Genomic DNA, 27,816 nt, shown 5'->3' with positions numbered 1-27,816 from the left:
AAACTCAAAGAGAAAGGGACCACACACTTCCCACATAGTAGCTAAAGGTTCTTAGCTGAACTTGAGCAGACACAACTCCACCAGCGATATTAAATCCAACCAAGTCCAGGTACACGGTACCTCAAAAGTTGACAGAATTTATTGGAGCAACGTACACCAATACATTTTGCCACCTTTTGAGCTATTGTATGTCTGGACTTTGTTGGACTCCTTATTAGTAGAGACTGAGCTTGTATGCACAAATGACCATGAACAGCAGATTTATGCAATGCAATGAATCATGGGGACATTTTCACACAATTGCTTTAAATTCTTTTCTGTTCATCTTTTAGAGATATTTGTGATGTCACCGGCTAATTTAATTAAAACAGAACAGAGAGCTAATTTAGTGCAGTACCTGGTAATCCCCTCAGATCTCAAAACGTTTCTCATTAGTCTAAATCCTTCCTAAATGTTGTGTTTTTTTTATAGTTCAATAGTTTCACATGTATTTTAACACATTTGCATGTACATTTCCTGTGTTCTGTGCTGCAAATGTATTTCACAGTAAACACCAACATTAGCAACCTCTGATTCACAGATTGTTAAAGGAACACTATAGTCACCTAAATTACTTTAGCTAAATAAAGCAGTTTTAGTGTATAGATCATTGCCCTGCAATTTCACTGCTCAATTCACTGTCATTTAGGAGTTAAATCACGTTGTTTCTGTTTATGCAGTCCTAGCCACACCTCCCCTGGCTATGATTGACAGAGCCTGCATGATAAAAAAAACTGGTTTCACTTTCAGACAGATGTAATTTACCTTAAATAATTGTATCTCAATCTCTAAATTGAACTTTAATCACATACAGGATGCTCTTGTAGGGTCTAGCAAGCTATTAACATAGCAGGGGATAAGAAAATCTTAATTAAACAGAACTTGAAATAAAGAAAGCCTAAATAGGGCTCTCTTTACAGGAAGTGTTTATGGAAGGCTGTGCAAGTCACATGCAGGGAGGTGTGACTAGGGTTCATAAACAAAGGGATTTAACTTCTAAATGGCAGAGGATTGAGCAGTGAGGCTGCAGGAGCATGTTCTATACACCAAAACTGCTTCATTAAGCTAAAGTTGTTCAAGTCACTATAGTGTCCCTTTAAATCATTTTGTTTATATTTATGCAGCCCTAGCCACACCTCCCCTGGCTCTCTTTACAGGAAGTGTTTATGGAAGGCTGTGCAAGTCACATGCAGGGGGGGGGGGGTGTGACTAGGGTTCATAAACAAAGGGATTTAACTCCTAAATGGCAGAGAATTGAGCAGTGAGGCTGCAGGGGCATGTTCTATACACCAAAACTGCTTCATTAAGCTAAAGTTGTTCAGGTGACTATAGTGTCCCTTTAACAATACCTTTTACATTTTTGTAATTTATTTTATAACAGGTTCATAACATTGAATTTCGTTAATATATTATTGTTGGGATCAAAATGTCTGACATAACAACTGGATCAACAGATGAGTTTAAATTCATAAATAAAAAATATCAATAAAAGCATTAAAATTTAAAAATGTAAAAACCCCATACACACTTCTTTATCTGCTATTAATTCAGGTACATTATTTTTCATGTGTGAGGGCACTACAACTATGACAGCCCACGGTAATAACTATGGCGCCAGCATGTCCCTGATGCCACGACCCAGTTCTGTCTGAAACACTTCAAAATGGAGGCTCCTGTGGCTTCATTCCTCACTTTGTCTATTGTGATTGTCTGAGGTTCATTTCCGCATTAGCAATATGTATTTTGTCCAGATTTGGATGACATTAATTGGCTGAGCACGTCAGCTATCATACTTAAGATAATGAGTACCATCTTATGGGCTTTAGTGTTTATGGTCCAACAATACATATATTTGAAATATTGTCCCTTCGAAGACCCTTTGAGGCTCTGGTACAGGTGGCTGGTGGGTTGTGGGTTGTGCGCTCGGCACCACGTTGGATCAGTTATATCCATTTGAACCAGTGGACTTGATTTACATACATTTTTGATAATTTTTTCTTTTTTCATTTTTTTCTCGTTTTAGTTTTGCATATTTTTTTCCTTTTTTTCCCCTTGCCTATGTAATACATATACTCTTATCTTCATGAGTTAGTAGGTGCATCCACCGGTGTCATTAACAGCGATTACTATCATCATTGCATGAATTATTGACTATTTACTGATTTAAACTTGGTCTAATGTATTTGTATTCAGCTGTTTATGTGCATCGTGAACCATAGGTACTGTACAGGTGATTGATGGGCTCTACGAGTATACATAGGTATTTACTGTGTTCTTTGTTTTTCCTTCACATTGCAATTGAAATATCTGTTTCTTTTTGAATATATTTCAAATATATATATATATCTATCTTTGCATCATTTTGAGCGCGTTATTCCTTTCAATTGATCAGCTATTTTTACCTTAAACTTGAAACTTACTTTGAATGCTCTCTTTAGTAATATAATCAGTTTGAAAGAACAATTCCCCTTTAAATGCACAACAACATGGGTGAGTTAGATGAGGAAAAGGCCTTTGACAGGTTCAACTGGTATGATATTAAACTGCTCCTACAATCCTTTGGCTTCTCATTTGAGACCATCCAATCAATGTTGGCACTTTATGCTTTACCCTCTGCACAAATATTTTATGCAGGATTCACTTCTGACCCATTCCCAATTACTAATGGAATATGGCACCCACTTTACCCTATTTTATTTATATTGGTCTTAAACCCTTTAGCAGTGACAATCTGCAGTCATCCTCATATTACAGGAATAAACTATATCCTAAACTTATTTGCGAATGACATATTACTTATGCTTACCAGTCCCTCACAGTCTTTTCCAGCTTTGCATGAGCTCCTAAAAGACTTTTGGTGGTTGTGTGATTACAAGCTCAATACTGTAAAAACACAAGATGATATTGATCCTTCCCCACAGCATTGCAGGTACTTAGATCCCTATACCAATATGAGAGGACAGGAGAACTCAGTACATCAAATACTTGGTTGTTAAAATAGCCCAGTCCCCAGAATTAATGTAGAATAAGTTAACTATGCGTCCCTTATACAATTAATAAAGCAAGATCTGGGATATGGGAAAGGTAGTCCCCTGAGGATGGACAGGATGGGTTCATAGCTAGATACCTGCTGGTCTCTGAGAAATGCCTCACTACCAGATGTTCCACGAAGCAACGGGCATGGCAAAGCAGTAAAGGGTATTAAGAATACAAACAGTTGAAGACATGCTTGAAGAGAGTATAGGATTCAGCTTGCATTCCCAGTTGCAGGTCGCTGAGTATGACAGGTACGGTGGTGCCTGTGCAGAGCCTCTACATTCTCTTCAGACCGGAACTAGGCTGATAAAAGCCACAACACCATGCTCCCACATCCCCCTAGTTTATTCTTTCTGCTATTTGGTTTACTCATTTTATATATATGATGGTTTTCTTGTTGGAACCATCCCTGTATCAGCCTTTTTTGTTTATAATAAAAAAGAAACATGGCGGGGCATTCACTTTTGGATATGTATGATGCGTACATCAGGATTAATCGTGTATAGCTGATGAGAGGGGTTGTAAGCACGCTCGAACAACATGTTTTACCTAAAACATGTGTTCTGTTGTCTATATGTGCCTTATTGTATACTTTGTAACTCAATAAAAGACAAAGTTGAAAAATGTAAAAAAATAAATATATAAAGCTATTTCTTTTCCAACACATTCATATTCCACTCAGTTTTGCACAACCACTCTCAGTGCATAGCAATATGCAACTCTGCTGAGAAAAAAACATTTCTAACAAATCTAAAAAAAAACACTAAAAAAACACATGGTCATTTTTGATGACAGTGTCCATTTAAAGGACCACTAAAGCCACTCAGACCACTTCATCTCAATGAAGTGGTCTGTATACGTACAGTGGTCCTGTCATTTTAACCCTACAATGTAAATCACCACCGTTTTGTAGAAACATGTAATACAATAATAAAATAAATCTTTGTAGAAACATTTAATACCCAATACATTTAATACAATACAAATATGTTATAACAAAATAACAATGAAATAACAATATGTGCATGTTATATTTAGCAATATATAATTTATCTATGTTGTTGCACTTCATAAAGGTCACAATGTTCTTTTCTTTAACAGTTTTATCAGATTTGCTTCCAGGATCCATCCCTAAAGAATAAAATTAATGACCATGAAGAAATCACAGTTGAACCAATACATCAACATGAACCTACAAAACTGTGAGTCTTTTATTCTTGAACAAAGAGTCATAGCTCCAAAGTTGCATGCTGTTACCCTGTGATGTCACAAAACTTCAAAAGGTCCTATTAAAGAAGATCAGTGTAAGATGGTTTCACTGACAAGTCTTTGATGTCTGAGTGGAAAAAAAAAATTCTGTTTTTCCTGGTGCGGTAGAGCAAAATAGGAAAAAGCAACCAGACATTTGGTGGGCACTTAAATGATGGTTTTAAAATATTTCGTTTTGTGATTACAAGTATATTTTATTTCTAAAATACATTTTAATTTAAAATCTGTTGGCACGCTGGTAGAGTCATGAGAATAATTTCAATCAGAAGCCGTTTCTTGGACCAACGCCACATTAAAACAGTGTTATTACAGCTTCGTCAATGAGCTGAAAAAAAAATGTTTTACAAGGTGACTGCAAAAAATATAGATGTTTTACAAGATAACTGCAGTAGGAAAGAAACTTAACAGCTCTTTCCAAGTGACAAAAAGTCAGGAATGGAATATAACTATTTTTTGGAGCAAGTCAAATCATGTCATTAAAGATAATTGTAACTTTTCTGAAAGAATCGGAGTGCCATACTGGGGTATTAGATAAATGATAGTATGTCTCTGGATTCGGCACTGAAGCAGCAAGGACATACAATAATATCCCATTACAGCATATAGACATAACCACGAATCAGTGAAAGCTTCCCCTGTGGTCTTCTTTAATATATTTTTTTCCACCTTTTTCTTTCTCTTATTTTCATTCATTTCCTTTTTTTTTTTCTTGTTGTTTTGTTGATAGACATTACATTGCATTATAAGAGTTATGATAATAATAATACTAATAATGATCATGTTATTGACATGGATGTATATGTGTATTTATCGACAAATTTTATTTATTTAGTTTTTGTAAATTTCTGTATATATATTCTAAGAAAAATAATTATAGAAACTAAAATATGAATGAAATTGATGTTGCGAATGCAGAAGCAAAAGGAGAACAGGGGAGCAGATAACTTGGCCAAACTGCTTGTAACATATCTGGAAACATTTGGAGTGTTTAAGATAATAGCACAATGGTGGCAATTAAAATATAATTATGTAATAGGGGCCAATTTCAGTAGTGCTGCACAGCCCATATTTGTACAGTGTCTCTTTATGCAATACCTCTTTACAGGAGTTCGAAATTCTTGCAAACAACCGTTAAGTGGTTTAAGTGTTACAGACACAACAAATATAACTAAAGAATTTTGGGATGTTTTTTTATGTCAGTCACAGTCTGTTTAGTGCTGCACACAAACTAGACACAATATATTGTGCTCTTATATCAGCAGCTCATGGAATTCCTATTTGTTCATGGAATTTTGCATTGCAGCTGTGGCACGTGCTGGCTGTGGGAATGGGTGTCAGTAGTCAGCCCCCCCCCCCCCCCCCCATCCTAACATTACAATGAATAAGGGGATCCAAACACCTACATTTATCTCAAAACGTATTTTTCAAATTCCGTCACTCTCCGCAAACCTGCTCTGCTACAAACTTAAATATTTACTAGTAATTTTACTTACCTAACTTACTTTCTCAGTGGTTGTCCTACTTAAAATCAAATAATGGATCCACTTGATCCATATGGATTTTTGGAATTCTAATCTGTTTTGCTCAACCCTTACTTCCAATCCTTTGGATCAAGTCTGATATTAGTCTGGCTTGTCTAATGTAAAGGCATAGATACACAAACAAGAGTAAAAAATACAAATTGCACATTTCTAAACTCTACGGGTAAACCTTAGAAGTTTAATGTATGCTGAGATAGGATGGCGTGGAACATGTTATTGCTTGATAAATATATTTAGATAAAATATGATATGATAGCACCTTAAGTACCAGTTACAGCATGTACAAGGAATATGTAGATGAAAGCATTTTTGATGGGTTGCAAGAATTACTGTAGTGACTAATTTATAATATTTATCATATAATAATAATAATATAAATCATAGATGTTGTACGTGTTTGTCATTGTTGTTAAGTGAATTAGAAATGGAGCATCAGAGTATCTAAAAAGAAAACAGCTGAATTTTTCTACTATTTTGACTTTACATGTTAAGTTCATATTAAAGTCTTACTTTACTAAAAGAATAACCATGAGAATGTTAAATTAGTGTTCGACAAGGCCACCTAGTGGACAAAAGGAATAATGTAAGTTTTCAAGCAGTAGAAAACCTGTAGTGACTATAGAGCAATTCTGTGGATACAACCCTCTCTGGTTTGCGTCAAACTATTGTAAACTGCATTAGCCTGTCCAACTTTGATTAGCAACGGTAGGTAAGAATGCAAGGCTAACCCAATGTCATTGTTTTCAATCTATCATTGATACCCAATTCTGATGGGCCAAGGGATGGAGATGCTAATAGGTGCTGGAATAAATCCACTTTTTCAAGAAATAGACCTTATGTACAAATATATAACAAATATATATATATATATATACTTTTATTTGATATTTCTTTAGGATTTAGATTTTATGGAGGACACACTTGGCTTTTAAAACAATTTATGATCAATGCAAGTGTTTTACTTAATTCTCAGCCTAAAATAAGCATTGTGATTTTGTAGAGAGAAGCAGTATCCTCATTTGGGTCTATATGTCCCTGACATAAATTTAATTTACAAATAATACCATAAGCTATTAAGTGAACGCTAATTCAACCTTAACAGAAGCCATATTGTGTGTATTTCCAAAAAAAAAACCTTTGTGGATTTATATTGTGTAGGGCTCAGTTAACAATTGCAGTCCAAATGGGTGGAATAAATTTGTGACGTCGTCAGAAGATACCCACTTCAACCCAAACCAGTCCACCCACCCACGCACCTAATGGCGCCATTCTTCTTTAGTTAATACTATCCACACTTTCTACAATGGAGACAGAGAGAGATTGATGTGATGCAATTTCACCTAGGGAAGATGCATAGTTTTGCTAATAATTTGGCAAAGGTACAAACAGATGCAAATAGCGTGTGATGAAAATGAAATAAAATAACACAGATAAAAATTTTTTTAAAAGATATGAACTGTGTAATAAATATATTTTTAGTTATTCATATATTGAAACAATGAAATGAAAATGAAAAGTGCACGGACCAGGCTAAAATAAACTTCACAATCATAGAATGTCGAGCACAAACCTTAGTTTAATGACGCTTCCTAATGGTGCCAAACTGAATGGTTGAAACGTCACCATTTAATTTGGCACCGTCAGGAACCTTCACTAAACTTGGGTTTGTGCTGGACATTCTACCATTTCGAAGTTATTTATATATAACATTTTTGAGGTAGTGTCCATTTAAACTACCAGCTAAAATTTTTTATCAACTCCCTGCACATCGCTTAAATAAAATGTCTCCACTATTGGTTCCTATACTGGCAGCTCAGACTGTATGGTGAATGTATGTATAGCTGTCATGAAGGTTGTGATGTCACCTGGCCACATTTACAGTCACGTCCCCTAAACACACATGAACATCCTTGGACATTTGAATTTTTAGGAAGCATGTAATTGTACTATATGTAGAAGATTGAAGAGAAGCAGAAATAAGACAAATCACAATACTTGTTGGAGCAGAACTAAAATGTCCCCAATTTTCTTTTGTTCTATTCAATTATTTGACCTCTTTGTAATTTCATCCTTCTTTATATTCAATGTTTTAGTATGTTAGACCACATACTAAAACGTTGAATATAAAAAAAGATGAAATTACAAAGAGGTCAAATAATTGAATAGAACAAAAGAAAATTGGGGACACATCTTGACATGCATGTCTTAGTAGTGGTGCTGCTATAGAGACTAGAATATATACAAAATACAGGTTAAGGAACAGTGAACATATACATATATTTTTGCATTATACAAGGCTACTAAAAATTTCAGCAAAGAAATTTGGAATTCAGTTCCACCATATGTCCGTATTGTGTTTAGCCCACCACTACATCACACTACCACAATACCGGTGGGTCCTACACTAACACTAATGTTAACATACAAGACAAATTAAATGGTGCTAGTGCTAAAGTGTATTTAATAAACCTGCTGTATGAGCATTGTAAATATTTATAATTAATGCAAAGAGACTATGAAAGTCAGGTGTTGTAGCACTGTGAATTCTATCTAAACACAGGCGTAACGACTATATTGATTAAAAAAATAATTTACTCAGTTGAGGTTATTGAAGTTTGAAGATGGTGGGGCGATGACTCTACCCTCAAAATTTGGGTTTACCCTTTTAACACTGTGTACTCAACCTCTGACTCAACAGCAGCATGCCCATAGATAAAACAGTTTCTTCATACCTTCTAACACACACTTATCAATAGTATTACCATGTAGCAGATTTGACATTTTTGTTAGTCATTGCAACATAAACTGCCCCATAGATCACCCTCCACTAATTATACTCATGTGCCATGTATGCCAAGCAACAAAAAAAGTACTAATAGTGCTGATGGTGATTTGAGCTGCTGCAAGTGCAGCCCAATGACCCAAATGTTGCATATGCCATGTATTGTTGAATGCTGTGTATTGTGCATTGTAGACTGCTGTGTATTGTGTATTGTTGAATGCTGTGTATTGTGCATTGTAGACTGCTGTGTATTGTGTATTGTTGAATGCTGTGTATTGTGCATTGTGGAATGGTGTGTATTGTGCATTGTGGAATGCTGTGTATTGTGCATTGTGGAATGGTGTGTATTGTGCATTGTGGAATGCTGTGTATTGTGCATTGTGGAATGGTGTGTATTGTGCATTGTGGAATGCTGTGTATTGTGCATTGTGGAATGGTGTGTATTGTGCATTGTGGAATGCTGTGTATTGTGCATTGTTGAATGCTGTGTATTGTGCATTGTGGAATGGTGTGTATTGTGCATTGTGGAATGATGTGTATTGTGCATTGTGGAATGGTGTGTATTGTGCATTGTGGAATGCTGTGCATGTAGTTGGGAGATGATTTACTACAAGAATACACACACAAATTTTATTCTGGTTCTGTCTGGCTTGTATCTTGCCAACGATGCACAACTGACATACATTTCAGTTGATACATGCATGGTTTTTAAGGCACTCTGTATAGATTAAGCATATACCTTCCAGAGGTTTAATAGTAAGGATATTTAAGAAGTTGGTGTCCACATAAGAATATGTGTAGTGTTAAAGTATTAATAAAGATACTGCAGCAGCATATTTGTTAGTTCAATAATAAGAAACTCCCAAAATCTTGTTAATACCAAATATTATTAATCCTGTAACAAAGGCATTTCAAGATACCAATATATATATACAAATAAAAATATTACTAATGATTTATATTAGTATATATTAAATGTACAATATAGTCACCAGAACAACTACAGCTTAAAATATTTGCTCTGGTTACTATAGTCAGTCCCTGCAGTAAACACTGCCTTTTCAGAGGGACACCTCCAGTGGCCACTCCTCAAACAGCCACTAGAAGTGATTCATGGGGCAGTGCTGCACACGTTCAGCATCTCCACTGCTGAACTTTCTCCATAGAGATGCATTGATTCAATACAACTCTATGAGGAGATGCTAATTGGCCAAGTTGGCGTTTGGTCCCGTCTACGTTCCACCTCCTTAATGATCTCAGCCAATCCAATTTTTTCCAATAGGGAAAGCATTGGATTGGCTGAGATAATCAATTGTGATTATGTCAACCAAGGAGGCAGGGACAGTGCCAGCGGACCCATGTGGAGCTGGAAATAAGGTGAGTATTACCTTTTAAATGGGGCAAGCCACCTAAATGATGGGTTTAACATTACAGGGTCAGGAATAGATCTTTGTGTTCCTGACTCTATAGCGTTCCTCAAATAAAAATGCAGCTTTGGTGTATAGATCATGCCCCTGCAGGCCATGTTCAATTCCACTTTTGTTTATGCTGCCCTAGTCACACCTCCTTGCATGTGACTTGCACAGCCTTCCTAATCACTTCCTGAAAAGGATCCTAGATATTCTAGGTTGCTTTATTGCACAGTCTGTTTACTCTAGAATGTATTATCTCCTGATCTGTTAATAGCCTTGTATAGACTGCTGGAGCCTCCTGTGTGTGAATAAAGTGTATTTAACAGAGCATGAGATAAACACTTCTAAAGCAAGTTAACATCTGATTAAAATGAAACTTGTTTTCAAAGGAGATGTGGCTAGAACTGTATAAAAAGAAAAAAAAGTGATTTAACTAAAAAAAAAGTGATTTAACTAAATGGCAGAGAACTGAGCAGTGAGACAAAATGTTTCATTAAGCTAAAGTTGCTTTGATGCCTATAGTGTCCCTTTAAATACATGTAGTTTTATATATATATATATATATATATATATATATATATATATATACATATATATATATAACATTATATGACATTAAACTATACTATGTATTTATGTAAATAAAAGCTACTAACTGAGACTCGGATTATCTATTTAACAATGCTTACTGTTGAAACGACTTATTGTAAGATTTAGGCCAGTTTTGCTATGTTGCAGTTATTGCTGAGTTGCGGAATGTTATCTTTCCTATATTTCGTAATTAAGGTGTCAATTTGGCTCAATGCACTGTTTACCAAATTCCCTGGAGTGTTATTTCTCCTGACAATTAACACAAAATGCTGAGTCGACCATTATTCATCAATGTTAGTGAAGCAACATATGTTTTAAAGAGTGCTTGAATATTATGGTTTCGGTAATTGTTTGAAAAACAACAACATATCTGAATCCAAACATTATATCGCATATGCCCCACCCTGCAATACAATAAGCTGCTTCAAAGTGCACGGTAGTTTGAAGCTACTTTAATTAACTGTAGGCTTTGAAGAAGCCTATTGTTGGGTGTGGCGGTAGCATGTCAACGACTGGCATTTACTTTACTTTGTCATACAATGGATTTGTGTGCTTCGTCAGTGACAAAAGGATAGGTACTGGTTTGAAAAAGAATACAAGATTATATTTTATAAATGCATTTTATTGGTAGCTGATACAACACTGTAAGCCATGTGTTTTGAGGCATTATGATTTCTCCATGCAGATATTTAGAATAAATTCAGCTCACATTATGTGGCTGATGGGCTAAAATCTCTGCTTTTGCTGAGCCTTTGAAAGGAATATGATATTACTATGTAATCACCTAAGCCATTTTGCATTGGGCATATATGAATGGCCTATATAAATGTAAAGGTCTAGTTGTAAACAGACGCCTGTTAAGCAGGGTAATCGTTTTTGGATTGTGAAATCAGATACTTGGATAATTTCATCATAAGAGTAAAACAATGTTAAGCCTATAATTTTATTCAAACTGATAACTAGATGAAAAGGCTAGTTACACACCATCCATGCCTGTACTTAAACATACATCTACTTAAACAAATATTCATTATAGATTCCCATAAGATCAAATATACTTTGCATAGAGGGATTTTTTTTTGTTTGTATTTCACAATCAAGCAAAAATTGCCAAGTAATACAGTATCAAAGGAAGACAGAATACATGAAAATGAATAGCTATCAAACACTTTAATGTCTTACACACGGGTAAGGTAAGCTTTGGGGAAGACAACAAAGTTAAATAATTCAGCCCTTTAAATATGTTTGCGTGATGACTATGTGTTATAGCTCCCTCTCTCTGGCATTTCCACACAGTCCCTTGTCTTGACTACCCTACGTCTAATGCTCAGAACTCCACCATGATGGGTAGCCACAGACAGGCGAGCCTGCCTATGAAGTAGACTAGGAATTAAAGGTGCCATGATATAACACAGAGTGATGCTGTCACCCTTCAGTTCGTATTTTGGAAACTTCATATTTGTTACCATTGAAATGCACTCTGTTTTCCAAATTACTTTGTAACACTGGCAGTTGTCTCTTGCTTTGTATTTTGTATGATCTTGTTCTTTGATATCCAATATATGACCTGTTTCGGATTACACATCCAATATATTGCCATCCTGTTACAGGGTGACACTATTTTGTGCCCATATTGTTCCTTGCTACATCATCAGTTTGCTGCACAGTGTTACCCTTTCTTTCTTGAATTCTTCTTGACCATATCTTAATCTGTATCTAAGTCTGCAACTGATCAGTCCAATAAACATTATTTAGGTTCTGAATTCTGATTCTATGATGCATGGGTAGGTGTTTGCCATCATCAAATTTGCAGCTGCAAATACTTTCAATAGTGAATAATAGGGACTTGTATGGTGACAACTTCATTAGCACATCATACCTTGCTAAAAACAGAGCTTCAACCAGCAATTCCTCTTTTTTTTTTATCCCATCTGATTAAGCTCTACCCTATAATAAAATAAATCTATTTTCAAAGTGTGTAAATTAAATACTCTCTATACAGGCTGCTGCAGGTTCAGTGGTTATGGTGCATTAAGCATTTCATTAATGAATTGTATTTGCAGTACTGGACCTTGAATAGTGCCATACTATAGTGATAAATACTTTAAATATTTCTGTTCCCTTTCATGACATTATGTACTCTGTGTCAGTAAACCATAACATTGATTATGTACTTTTACATTAAAACAATGTCTGTTGCTGTAAGGAAGTATATATTTGTTTACCAAACGTTGCATTTAAAAATGTAATATGCATTAATGTCATGGTTAAAGGAACACTATAGTCATCAAAACAATTTTAGCTTAATGAAGCAGTTTTTGTGTATAGATAATGCCTCTGAAGTCTCACTGCTCAATTTGCTACCATTTAGGAGTTAAATCACTTTTGTGTCTGAATGTGCAGCCCTAGCCACACCTCCCCTAGCTGTGACTCACACAGCCTGCATGAATTTGTTTTCATTTTCAATGAGATGTTAACTTTCTTTAGAAGTTTGTATCTCCTGCTCTATAAATTGAACTTTAATCACATACAGGAGGCTCCTACAAGGTCTTGCAAGCTATTAACAGTGCTGGAGACAAGTAATTCTAAATAAAAAGAATGTGCAATAAAGGAAGTATAAATATTAGGGCCAGGAGGGCCCCTGGTGCATGCGTACTTCATGAGATTCAACCAGCTTAACCCCAAAGTTGTCTCCACCACCCATTTCAACTCCTGTACCTCTTTCAAGACAGTTTTTTGAATGGGAAGTTACTGATTGGATGAGAGAGTCAGTTGACCTTTCTCAGCCAATCAGCAGCCTCAGTGCCAGGCTGCACTCAGTGCTTCCTGAAACTGAAATTGGAACTAAATTCAAACGTCACTAAATTTCTTAGAGCACCTGCCTTGCTAAGCTACATTGGGAAGTTTGTAATTGGACAACCACAGAAAGTCTGAGCTGTGCCAGAAGGGGAGGGATCCTAAAGGCAGCAGACAAGAGATCTGCAGATCTGCTTAATTTTTTTTAATTTTAATTTATTTATTTTTTACATTTCCATTGGAGATTTCCTTTAATTTGCATCATTACATTAAGCTGTTCCCCTTATTCTCACAACTCACTTTGTGTAATGACTACTGGTACCTGGGCCATCAATCAATTTACAGATCTGATGCAGTCAGTTATCATTCTGTTGAACATGTTTTTTAATAATCCCATATTTTTACAACAATTACAAACACTGACATAAAACAGTACAGTAAAATGGAAACAGAAATCTAAGAAATGGAAAAAATGGATCTTGCTATGCAAAAACAACGTAGATCTTACTAATAATACTGACTACATGTTCTCTGTCATTGGCAAAAAAATTCAGATATGCTGAACAGCTGAATTACACAATGCTTTTCAACTAGTAATCATTTTACATATCCAATGTAATATGCTATTTCAGCAAAATTGGTAGTGCTTATGGTTTCCATACTAGAAAAAAATGTCTATTTAATAATTAGTGATAGTATATTTTATAATTCTATGTTTTCTGTTTTCTATATTTTTTTCAGAGTCCTAAAAACATATTCCAACATTTCCAATGTACCTGCAAACCCAAGAACTAGAGTCATTTCTATAGAGGAAGACCCCATGCCAGAGTATTTAATTGAAGACCACAAATTATTTGATAAGAGCTCAGAAGGGGAATTAGCAAATCTTTCCCCAGTTTCAAGAATCCAGACAGTTATTGAAGAAGAACAATATATACATGAAGAAGTTACTAAAGGAAAAGAACATAACATTTCTAGAATGATTGATATTGATCCACAAGACGTAGAAGCAAAGATCAAGCCGAAGACGCAAGAAAAACGCCGTTATAGCTCATCTTCTGATGATTCGGCTAAGGCTTCCTCTCAAATAAACGTTATGGTGCAAAGTCAGAATTCCATAAAAACAGAACGTTCTGTAAGCATAGTCATGTTAAGACGTAATAGCAGCCTTGATGCTCAGAAAGCTCCTTTGCATCAAGCAGAGACAACGGAAAATGACTCTGGCATTAAAAGTGAAAAGACAGATGTAATTACCAATAGTTTAGACAAAACAAAGTCACAGGATGGATCGAGCAAAAATACCAGCTCGGTAACATACAGAACAGTTGAAATTAAAAAAGATGGTAATCAAAAAGATGTGACCGAACAGATGGAAGCAACAAAATATTCTGTGAAATACAGAGCTGTGGGATCAAAACAGGATAGCCTTGGAATAAACAAGGAAACACATCAGTCATCAGAAGGCTTTGAAAAGAAAAGTCCCTTTAAAGATATGAGGGATGCCGATCATGTGTACAAGATAATGTTTGTTGGTAACTCGAATGTAGGAAAAACATCATTTCTGGAACAAGTACATGGAGGATCTTTTAAAAAAACTACATCTGCTACTGTAGGTAAGGTGGTGCAATTAAGGTTTAGGCAACATACAAACTACATATCAATGACCATGTTTTTTTTTTCCCATAAATGTCGATAAATTGATAAATGTTGGTCGATAAATGTTTGTTTTTTTGTTTTGTTTGTTGACATGTGCTATACAAATTGCAAAATGAAAACATGAAGAAAATACAAAAACATATAAAGCTTCACATACGCCAAAGTACATTTTATAAGCTTCTATGAGAGGCCATCAATGGAGAAACAATCAACAGACTAACCTCTTCACTAAAACTACATATTGTCGGGAATTCGAAAGTAAATTCCCAATTTTAGGCCAAATTAGCCAAACAGAACAACATTGTTAAATTGGAAAAATTATCCAATTCAGCTTTTCTTTCAATAATTTGAAATTCACTTTCACTTCTCAACAATTCACACTAGCATAAGTCGTAGTTGTTTTTCTATTGGGCATGAAATGGATAAGACTTTTCCCCCACTAGTCTGTGTTCCATTTAACATAGAGACATATGCTTTTTATTCCTAGAAGAATTTAAAGGAACACCTATAAAATTTAAAGGGCACCATAACAACTTCATCACAATTAAGCTGTTAAGGTGCCAGGAGGTCCTTGGTGCTGACTTACCTTTATAGAGCTCTCAGACAGTCAGCGGCGCTCTTGTCCATTGCAGTTTAAGACTTCCTGTCTCAAGATACTGAGAGATGTGAAAGGGCAGGGCAGTGTATGTATGGAGTTCAGCCATGTTAGGTGCTACAGCAGGAATGTGTTTATCAGCAAAGCTATTGAACAAGTGTAATATGTGACTTGTGCTCAATAAATCCTGGCTTATTAATAGACAGTATGTTTTTGTGAGTCAACTATCAACAAACATAGAATTGTCTTTATTAGAATTTTTTTTGCCTAATAAGCAGACTCTCAGAAGCCAGTTGTCAAGCTCTATCGGGTTTTTTCAATCCTATTGTAAAACTGCATGCCTGTGTTTTTACATATACTAATACTTTTTAAGTGTGCTCTCACCTACATTTTACGGTTTTGATATCAATCAAGGAGCATGACTAACTATTTGCTGCTTTTAACTCCTTCACTATAGAAACACATGCACTCATGCAAAATTAAATATAATGCAATAAAACACATGTATCTTCACTACCCTCCCAGGACTTGTCCTCACTTAGCTGAAAAATTTATTGTTCAACTGCTGTCCTTTTGTCTCACTCAGAGGGATAATGTTTGCCAAATGCTGGTATTTTAAGAATCAAAAGTCTCAAAACCTTCAGCATTTTATACACAAATACCCAAATGTAAGGTATTTAACTGTTTATATTTTTTAACTACTGTATACTACAAATACAATACATCTTCATTTGCTCTCCTGTTTGCAGGATTAGATTATCGTATTAAAAATTTAATTGTGGACAACAGGCAATATGTTCTTCAACTTTGGGATACAGCAGGACAAGAAAGGTAGGAAAAACATATGTACATCTGTAACATACATATTTAAAATATGTTCTGAATTCATAAATGCATAATGTAAATTTGTAATGCATTAGTGTTTAATCATGCTTTTCACATTATCAGTCTTCGCCCAGTCTCCAGTCTTTCAAAAAGAAGTTCTAAAATATAACCAACGTTTGTTTCTTCATTATAAATGACAAAAGAAAAATTTAAATTATAGCCTTACACTTCTCTAAAGATAGTTTTTAAAAGCTTCATTATCGGTGACCATTTAGAGCGGATAGGGAAAGTGGCTTACTAGGGAAATTTTGATGAACACAGTGTCACTCCCCTATGGTTTATCACCTTATCCATAGTGCCGCTTCTGTCTGCCTCCTCTACAGCTGCGCTCTCCTCCGGCTTTTTCCCTGACATCGCCTGTTGCGCATCAGAGCCTTTATATGGTTCAGCTTTTCCTGGCACAAATAATGACCAGAACTGGCAACCAGCCAAACATGGTCCACATAGAGCTATTTAAACTTAATTTGGCCCTTATTCTGTGCCCTGTCGTGGTTTCCATGTTGTGGCTTGCTAAGAGCACGTTTTCTATAGTTGCATTTACATTATCTGACCTCAGCTAGTATCTTGACCTTTCTCCAGTCTATAATCTTGGTGTTTGGTTTGTTCACTCATTTACACCACTCTCTGTCTCCCTGATGTCAGTCTTGTAAAATTCTAAGGCCAAAATACTTTAGAACTCTGGTTTAATATAGTTGTGGCTGTTCACTTAAGTTATGCATGTTGGGTCTAAGTCTAACCTAATATAGAGCTACCTAACATTCTTACGACTCACCGGTTAGTTAGTTGTGCTGGTGAGTATACCTGATGCTGGTGGCTGTCAATGACAAAAACAAAATCACCAAGTACTATTAATACTGCTTCTCGGAATTCATATATCCTATTAGGCAAGGACAACTACTAACTTCTAACACCGTAATTATGTCTGAGTCTACAGGAATATTGGCTTTCTTCCATTATTTACTATATCAGTAATCTATTCCTCAAGGACACCGCAATGAGTGAGAAGTACTGTTCACTCATTTAATATACCAATTATGTCCCTGATCAAATACGATTAAGTGCCAAACACCCAAAGTGTCGGATTTAACATTACCACATTGACTCATTAATGTTTGTATTTTTTCTTTCAGTTCATGTTCAAGTTTGATTTATTTTTGCACGTATATTTTTTATTTTGTTCATTATGTATAAAAAACAAATGAGTTGGTTCCCCAGTAGAATAAGTTTTTCTAGGTACATCCTACCACTTATCTTATTTCCTGTTATACGCAGTTTATATGTATTTAAGCAGTTTGTGCTGACTAGGTAACAACTCTGAGAAAGGCTTCTAATGAGCCAGAAAATTGTCTTAGCAGTGTCTAAAAAATATAATATATATATATTTTTAATCCTGGGCACTCTTTGTGTGTATGCTCTAACATTGTAGCATCAAGCTGTCTGCTAACAGTTGTGAGAGCTATTCTCTTTCGTTAATAGAGAAAGAGATGTGATTCTAAAGTAAGCACACTGCACTGTAAGATTTTATTAAAATAAAACCGTATAATATGGAGTGTGCATGACATTTTGTATCTGTGTGTGTTTCTGTGCGAACCTGTGTCTACCAGTGTGTGTGTTTGAGAGAGTGTGAGAGTGAGTGTAGCAGTTTGTATCTGTGTGTGGTGGTGTATGTTAGAGTACTTGTTTGTGTGTGTGAGAGCACCTGTGAAAGTGTTTGTGTCCAGGACTGTGTGTCTGAGTGTCTAAGAATATATGTAGCAGGGTGTGTCTGTGTGTATGTGTGTCTGGTAATGTGTTTGTGTATGGCAGTGTGTATCTACATGTATGTTACAATTTGAGCGTGGGGCACTGTGTGTCTGGCAATGTGTAACTGTGTGTTTTTTATGGGGTGCGCATCTGTGAGTGTAAATGCCAGTGCATATTTGCATGTGTATATAGTAGTACATATTGGTGTTTGTGTGTCTGGGATGCAAATCTGAGTATTTGTGTCTGAGAATGGATATTTGTGCATGTATATTTGTGTGTGGGAATCGGTGTGTTTCTGAGGCATATGTGTCTCTGTGGATGGGTGTACACACATAATTGGGGGAGAATGACTAATAAAGGGCTGGGCATCGATTTTGTAAAAATACCACAAAATTAAGTCTCTTTTCAGCTATCTAACTATGTAAGTAAAAAGGAAAGTCACTCCAAATATATGTAGGTCTCTCAACAGCATCCAACATCTAACACTGCTGTGAGGTCTTGATCAAGCTGCTACCTAGAAAGCTTGAAAGGATCTCACGGAAGGCTGAAATGTCACTACCTATTGTGGAACCTCAGTAAATTTGGAGTGTTTTTTCACGTTTGTGGAGTGATAAACTTTCTTTTTTACTTACTACATTACTTGACAGCAGTCAAAAAGGAGTCAGTACATGTTATGTTATAGTGTGAGAAGCTTAATTGTGGGTGCTGGTCATTTTTTCATGTGTGATGGCAACCCTGACCTTGGTGAAGAGTATTGGTATGCCTAACTGCACATGTCACCCCAGTTTTCTGGTAACAGGTATAAGTGAATGCTATATAGAATTAAAGCAGACAATCTCCTTGGTTATTATATTTCTAATATATATTCTGCAGGTTCCACAGCATTACAGAACAGTTTTTCAGAAAAGCAGATGGGATTGTGATTATGTATGATGTAACTTCTAAAGACAGTTTTAATGCGGCACGGTACTGGCTAAATTGTATTAAGGTAAGAGTATTCATATATATTTATGTGTGGATCAAAAAGAAATTACAAATAAATATCGTGTCACCGAGGTGGAAGTCGAAAAGTGTTTGTTTAAGACAATGTATCAGTGCTAAATACTAGCAATCCTAATATTCACCAAGTGGTGCCATTGATTTACCAAGCAACATTGATTAGTATTAGAGATGTCCCGAATAGTTCGCTGGCGAATAGTTCCTGGCGAACATAGCTTGTTTGCGTTCGCCACGGCGGGCGAAAATATGCGATGTTCGGTCCGCCCCTATTCGTCATCATTGAGTAAACTTTGACCCTGTACCTCACAGTCAGCAGACACATTCCAGCCAATCAACAGCAGACCCTCCCTCCCAGACCCTCCCACATCCTGGACAGCATCCATTTTAGATTCATTCGGAAGCTGCATTCTTAGTGAGAGGAGGAACTGTGTAGCTGCTGCTGATTTAATAGGGAAATCAATAGCTAGGCTAGTGTAATCAGTGTCCACTACAGCCCTGAAGGACTCATCTGATCTCTGCTGTAAGGACAGCACCCCAAAAAGCCCTTTTTAGGGCTAGAACATCAGTCTGCTTTTTTTGTTTTTTTTCCTGTGTAATCTAATTGCAGTTGCCTGCCTGCCAGCATGTGTGTCAGGCTCACAGCGTATACTGTGCCCACTTGCCCAGTGCCACCACTCATATCTGGTGTCACAATAGCTTGCATTTAAAAAAAAAAAAAAAAAACTATTTTGAGTGTAATATAATAGCAGTCAGTTTCCTTCACACGTGTGCGTTTCAGGGCCTGCCAGGGCACAGTGTCACACCAGTGCAACTCATATCTGGTGTAACAGTAGTGTACATTTAAAAAAAAAAAAATTTTTTTTTGACTGTAATAGATTGAATAGCAGTTAGTTGTCTGCAAGCGTGTGTGTCAGGCTTACAGCGTCTATTCTACCACCTTCTGCCAGTGCACAGTGCCACTCATTTCTGTTGTCACAGTAGCTTGCATGCATAGTACCACTAATCAAAAAAAAATTACAGGCAGAGGCAGGTCGCCCCGCAGAGGCCGTCGTGGTCGTGGTGCTGTGATTCCCTTTGGCACTAGAACAATGCCCAGTGTTCAGAGGCCACGTACCCTGAACTCGAAAAGTTCTGAGGACATAGTTGACTGGCTAACACAGGACACCCAATCTTCTACAGCTTTCGCTCGGAACCTTGACGCACCATCCTCCTCCAGCTTAGCTTCGGGCACCTCTCAAGTTACCACTCGCCCGCCTGCCGCCACCACCAACACTAGCACCACAGCCGCTTCACTTGATCTGTCAGAGGAGTTATTTACACATCAGTTGGAAGAAATTAGTGATGCTCAACCATTATTGCCAGAGGATGTAGATAACAGGGATATGTCTCAGTCAGGCAGCATTACACACATGGACGTACGGTGTGATGATGATGATGTTGTACCCACTACTGCTTCCTTTGCTGAGTTGTCAGATACAAGTGAAGCGGTTGATGATAACTATGCGTCCATGGATGTCCCGTGGGTGCCCGCTAGAAGAAAAGAAGAACAGGGGGAAAGTTCAGATGGGGAGACAGAGAGGAGGAGGAGACGAGTTGGAAGCAGGGGGAGGTCATCGCAAGGAGCTAGTGGCACCGTCAGACAGCATGCATCGGCACCCGGGGTCAGCCAGACAGCACACCAATCAACGCATGCTGTTGCCACCACCAGAATGCCGTCATTGCAGAGCTCAGCAGTGTGGCATTTTATTTGTGTGTCTGCCTCTGACAACAGTGATGCCATTTGCAACCTGTGCCAAAAGAAAAGAAAGAGTCGTGGGAAGTCCAACACCCACCTAGGTACAACTGCTTTGCGAAGGCACATGATCGCACATCACAAACGCCTATGGGATCAACACATGAGTACAAGCAGCACACAAACTCAAAGCCGCCATCCTCCTCCTGGTCCAGCATCTTCAGCCACATCAACCACTGCTGTCCTCCTTGCCCCCTCTCAACCATCCGCCACTCCGTCTCTCGCCTTGAGCAGTTCCTGCTCATCTGCCCACAGTGAGGTGTCTGTCAAGGACATGTTTGAGTGTAAGAAAGTCACCCCCTTGCCCGGCATCTGACAGCTGGCTTGTCTGAACTCTTAGCCCGCCAGCATTTACCATACAAGCTGGTGGAGTCTGAGGCATTCCAAAAAATTTTAGCTATTGGGACACCGCAGTGGAAGGTACCCGGCCAAAATTTCTTTGCACAAAAGACAATCCCCAACCTGTACTCGATTGTGCAAAAGGAAGTAATGGCATGTCTGGCACACAGTGTTGGGGCAAGGGTGCATCTGACCACTGATATCTGGTCTACAAAGCATGGTCAGGGCAGGTATATCACCTACACTGCGCATTGGGTAAACCTGCTGACGGCTGCCAAGCATGGAATGTGTGGCTCTGAAGAGGAGTTGGTGACACCGCCACGACTTGCAGGCAGGCCTGCTGCCACCTCCTCTACTCCTCCTACTCCATCCTCTTCCATAACCTCCCCGGCTGAGTCCTCTTCTGCTGCTGCGTCTTGCTCCACATCAATGGCACCCCCCCAGCTCCCCAGGTACTATTCCACATCCCGGATACGGCAGTGTCACGCCGTCTTGGGGTTGACTTGCCTGAAAGCAGAGAGTCACACCGGACCAGCACTCCTGTCCGCCCTGAACGCACAGGTGGATCAGTGGCTGACTCCGCACCAACTGAAGATCGGCAAAGTGGTTTGTGACAACGGAAGAAATTTGTTGGCGGCATTGAATTTGGGCAAGTTGACACATGTGCCGTGCATGGCACATGTGTGTAATCTGATCGTACAACGCTTTGTGCATAAGTACCCAGGCTTACAGGACGTCCTGAAGCAGGTCAGGAAGGTGTGTGGCCATTTCAGGCGTTCCTACACGGCCATGGCGCACTTTTCAGATATCAAGCGGCGAAACAACATGCCAGTGAGGCGCTTGATTTGCGTCAGCCCGACACGTTGGAATTCAACACTCCTAACGCCTGCTCCAACAAGAAAAAGCCGTTAACGACTATTTGTATGACCGGGGTGCTAGGACAGCCTCTGCGGAATTTTTTTGCCACGTTACTGGACGCTCATGCGCAATGCCTGTAGGCTCATGCGTCCTTTTGAGGAGGTGACAAACCTAGTCAGTCGCACCGAAGGCACCATCAGCAACATCATACCATTTGTTTTCTTCCTGGAGCGTGCCCTGCGAAGAGTGCTGGATCAGGCCGTAGATGAGCGTGAAGAGGAAGAGTTGTGGTCACCATCACCACCAGAAACAGCCTTATCAGCATCGCTTGCTGGACCTGCGGCAATGCTGGAAGAGGATTGTGAGGAAGAGGAGTCAGAGGAGGAATGTGGCTTTGAGGAGGAGGAGGAAGACCAACCACAACAGGCGTTCCAGGGTGCTCGTTGTCACCTATCTGGTACCCGTGGTGTTGTACGTGGCTGGGGGGAAGAACATACCTTCAGTGAGATCACTGAGGACGAGGAACGGGACATGAGTAGCTCGGCATCCAACCTTGTGCAAATGGGGTCTTTCATGCTGTCGTGCCTGTTGAGGGACCCTCGTATAAAAAGGCTGAAGGAGAACGACCTGTACTGGGTGTCCACGCTACTAGACCCCCGGTATAAGCAGAAAGTGCCTGAAATGTTACCGAATTACCGCAAGTCGGAAAGGATGCAGCAGTTCCATAATAAATTAAAAAGTATGCTTTACACAGCGTATAAGGGTGATGTCACAGCACAACGGGAATCTAACAGGGGAAGAGGTGAAAGTAATCCTCCTCCTCCCACGACCACGCCTGCAAGGACAGGACGCTTTACAGACGTGTTGTTGATGGAGGCGAAGTCCTATGCATCGCCACAGCCCTTCGGGGTCCACCCTCAGAGAACGACTCGACCGACAGGTAGCAGACTACCTCGCCTTAACTGCAGATATCGACACTCTGAGGAGCGATGAACCCCTTGACTACTGGGTGTGCAGGCTTGACCTGTGGCCTGAGCTATCCCAATTTCCGATAGAACTTCTGGCCTGCCCCACTTCAAGTGTCCTGTCAGAAAGTACCTTCAGTGCAGCAGGAGGTATTGTCACTGAGAAGAGAAGTCGGCTAGGTCAAAAAAGTCTAGATTACCTCACCTTTATTAAGATGAATGAGGGATGGATCCCGAAGGGACTGACAGTGGGCAATACATTCGACTAAAAAAGGCTTGATGAGGGGGACGTAACAGGGATTAAACTGATAAGAATAGTACTACTTAACACACCACTCCCATCTGGTGGCACATTAGATTGCACGCGAAGTGCCCCAAATTTGAAGTAGGAGGACCGACCAAGCATCTTTTTCCATCTCCCGGTTCCTAAAACCGATGCCATATACACGTCCCCTGATAGGGGACGTAACAGGGTTTAAACTGATAAGAATAGTACTACTTAACACACCACTCCTATCTGGTGGCACATTAGATTACACGCGCAGTGACCCAAATTTGAAGTAGGAGGACCGACCAAGCATCTTTTTCCATCTCCCGGTTCCTAAAATCGATGCCATATACACGTCCCCTGATAGGGGACGTAACAGGGATTAAACTGATAAGAATAGTACTACTTAACACACCACTCCTATCTGGTGGCACATTAGATTGCACGCGCAGTGCCCCAAATTTGAAGTAGGAGGACCGACCAAGCATCTTTTTCTATCTCCCGGTTTCTAAAATCGATGCCATATACACGTCCCCTGATAGGGGACATAACAAGGATTAAACTGATAGGAATAGTACTACTTAACACACCTTATAATAATGCAGAGAGAGGCAACATAGAGAGAGGAGTCTGAAGAAGAGGAGTCAGAGGAGGAAGGTGGCTTTGAGGAGGTGGAAGACCAAACACAGCAGGCGTCCCAGGGGGCTTGTTGTCACCTTTCGGGGACCCTTGGTGTTGTACGTGGCTGGGTGGAGGAAGAGACCTTCAATGACATCAGTGAGGACAAGGAACGGGACATGGCTAGCTTGGTATCCAACCATGTGCAAATGGGGAGTTTGCGGTTGTGCAAATGGACTGTTTGCGGTTGTTTGCGGTGCGTTAAACTGGGAGTTTGGTCTGTCACTGTGAAGCGGGCGTAACCCTTACACTACCTGATCGATACAACATCATACCTGATGTTTTAAAGCACGTTATTCCAAACAATTTAGGAATGTTAGGTGATTTATGCCCTTTATGGATTAAAACCAGACTCTGCATCAACTATGTAATTTTCCATGGGAGTTTTGCCATGGATCCCCCTCCGGCATGCCACAGTCCAGGTGTTAGTCCATTTGAAACAACTTTTCCATCACTATTGTGGCCAGAAAGAGTCCCTGTGGGTTTTAAAATTCGCCTGCCTATTGAAGTCTTTGGCAGTTCGCCCGGTTCGCACGTTCGCAAACATTTGCGGAAATTCGCGTACGCCGTTCGCGAACGGAAAATTTTATGTTCGCGACATCTCTATTTTATCCAAGAGCTTAGCTATAGTATTATCAACAAACCTTAAAGCAGGGGATCCCAATTCATTTTTCCCATGGAACCCTTTGACATAGTGTATCAACATTGTGGAATCCACCCAGGAAAAATAAATTGCACAGTTTTTTGTATGTGCCGGTGTGTGTCTGTGTGTCAAGGTGTGTGTATCTGTGTTTGTATGTGCCAATGTGTGTGTATCTGTGTGTCAATGTGTATCTGTGTGTGTGTGTATGTATCTGACACACAGATATACACACGCACGGGCACATAGTGGCACACAGATACACACACTGGCACACAGATACACACACCTTGACACAGTGGGTATCTGTGTGTGTGTGTGTGTGTGTATGTATGTATCTGTGTGTCAGGGTGTGTGTATCTGTGTGTCAAAGTGTGTGTATCAAGGTGGCACATAGTGGCACACAGATACACAGACACACACATCTTGACTCACAAATACACACAGTGACATATACACACACTTGCACCCACAGATACACACACTGGCACATACACACACTCAGATACACACGTTGACACATTTGTTAAATTTTACTCCACCCAGCCCCCCTACCTTTGGGAATGCGGGCATGGAGTCTCTATGTCCCTGTGGTCCAGTGGGGCTGCTGGGAAGCTGGTGTGCGGTCCATGGGGTCCAGTGGGGCTGCTGAGCAGCTGGCGTGTTGGCGGCGAGGGAGCAGTGATCTCCCTGCTCAGTTCACTCGCGCGATGTCATATTCTGGCTCCGGCATCACTGCTGTGTGTGTGAGAGAGCTGGGCAGGGAGTGCCAATTGTGTTCTCGCTGTACCCCAGGGTTCAGCAGAACACCAATTCGGAAATGCTGCCTTAAAGCAACACATGTAAAGTGGATAAACCACACATTCACTCTAGTAGCGTAGTTGCATTAGAGAATATAGAATTGGTGCAGGCATGCTAATACAGAAGCAAAGATGTATACCAAACAAATATTGCTGTATTTAATGAGAACCTAATCTAACATCCTTCACAGCCATAATATTACAAATACACAATTAATTGATCATGTGTAAATTAAATTTTCCATAAACTGAATGAAAGTTGTAATCTCTCTATGTTTTTAGTAAAAAATCGATTAAAATCCTTGTAAACAGAAACATGGTTATTTATATAATAAGCATTAGTGGATCTGTGAAATGATTGATGGACTCATATTCTGCTGTGTTTTTCTCTGAAGTAAAAATTAAATAAAAAATAAATAAAAACTGCTGCTTTTGGGTTTCTGTTTAAACCAGGCAACTGCGCTAAGTGTGTGGGGAAAATATAACCTTACACAAAGATTTATTTAATATCTTGTTGCCACATTCCCCAAAATGTCATCATGTTCCTTATAAATACCCATGTGCATGATATTTCCCTTTTTTATTTATCAAACCTATTGAAAAGGTGCCATACCTTTCAAGCGTTAGGCCAAAAGACTGTCATTGGACAGTCATGATCACATTACTGTTAGTTCATTTCGATGTTATTATTATTATTATTATTATTATTGCCATTTATATAGCGCCAACAGATTCCGTAGCGCTTTACAATATTTTGAGAGGGGGGGATGTAACAATAAATAAGACAATTACAAGAAAACTTACAGGAATAATAGGTTGAAGAGGACCCTGCTCAAATGAGCTTACAGTCTATAGGAGGTGGGGTATTAGAAACATTAGGATAGGAAATATCAAGTAGGAGTGAAGCAGAGCTGGAGGAGAGAGCAAAGCACTATCCCATAGGAGAGCAAGCGACAGGTATGTAAGGGAGAGATTACTCTGGGAGGCCATATGCTTTCCTGAAGAGATGGGTTTTAAGGCCCTTCTTAAATGATTGAAGACTAGGGGAGAGTCTGATGGCAGTAGGCAAGTTATTCCATAGGAGAGGAGCCGCCCGTGAGAGATCCTGCAAGCGTGAGTTGGCCGTACGGGTGCGAGCAGCGGTCAGGAGGTGGTCGCGGGCAGAGCGGAGGGTACGAGGAGGGGCATACCTCTGGATCAGTGAAGAGATATAAGAGGGGCTGGAATTGTTCAGTGCTTTAAATGTATGGGTTAGCACTTTGAATTGACTCCTATAGGATACAGGGAGCCAATGTAAGGACTGGCAGAGGGGCGAGGTGTGAGAGGACCGACTGGATAGGAAAATCAGTCTAGCTGCAGCATTCATTACAGACTGTAGCGGGGCAGTACGGCTTTTGGGGAGACCAATCAGGAGAGGGTTACAGTAATCCATGCGGGAAATTACTAGAGCATGGACAAGCTCCTTGGTAGCATCTTGCGTAAGAAAGGGGCGGATGCGGGCTATGTTTTTGAGTTGGAACCTACAGGACTTGGCAACAAACTGGATGTGAGACTCAAAGGTGAGACCAGAGTCATGTATGACGCCAAGACAGCGCGCTTGTAGGGATCGACTTATGTGGATATCACTGACTTGAAGGGAGAGTGAGAGAGGAGGATCAGTATTAGGAGGAGGAAAGACAAGGAGTTCAGTTTTTGAGAGGTTAAGTTTGAGAAAGCGTGACGACATCCAGTCAGAGATGGAAGAGAGGCAAGCAGTGACACGTTGCAGGACGGCCGGGGAGAGGTCCGGTGAGGAGAGGTATATCTGAGTGTCATCAGCGTACAGGTGGTAGTTGAATCCAAAAGAGGCAATAAGTTTTCCAAGAGAGGCAGTATAAAGAGAAAATAGAAGGGGACCAAGGACAGAGCCTTGGGGAACTCCAACCGAGACAGGGCGAGGGGAGGAGGTATCCTTGGAAAAGGAGACACTAAATGAGCGTTGGGAGAGATAGGAGGAAAACCAAGAGAGGACAGAGTCACAGAGACCGAGTGATTGAAGAGTTTGAAGGAGGAGAGCATGATCAACTGTGTCAAAGGCAGCAGAGAGGTCAAGGAGAATTAATATGGAGTAGTGACCTTTGGATTTAGCGGAG

The 27,816-nt window shown here is 39.3% G+C and overlaps 1 protein-coding gene across 1 annotated transcript in view; it reads left to right on the top strand.

Moving 5' to 3' along the window:
• The window catches only part of RAB44 (RAB44, member RAS oncogene family), a 143,478-nt gene that overhangs the window by 102,878 nt on the left and 12,784 nt on the right, over positions 1-27,816 (top strand). Inside the window, exons 10-13 of the mRNA XM_063450543.1 lie at positions 4,177-4,277; positions 14,208-15,079; positions 16,467-16,548; positions 19,219-19,333. Of these exons, the coding sequence (XP_063306613.1) occupies positions 4,177-4,277; positions 14,208-15,079; positions 16,467-16,548; positions 19,219-19,333 (1,170 nt within the window). The remainder of the gene's footprint in view (positions 1-4,176; positions 4,278-14,207; positions 15,080-16,466; positions 16,549-19,218; positions 19,334-27,816) is intronic.

This window comes from Pelobates fuscus, chromosome 1 (genome assembly GCF_036172605.1).
Source record: "Pelobates fuscus isolate aPelFus1 chromosome 1, aPelFus1.pri, whole genome shotgun sequence".
Lineage (NCBI taxonomy): Eukaryota > Metazoa > Chordata > Amphibia > Anura > Pelobatidae > Pelobates > Pelobates fuscus.
Note: the sequence above shows the minus strand (reverse complement) of the source record. Positions and strands in the feature narration are given on the sequence as shown.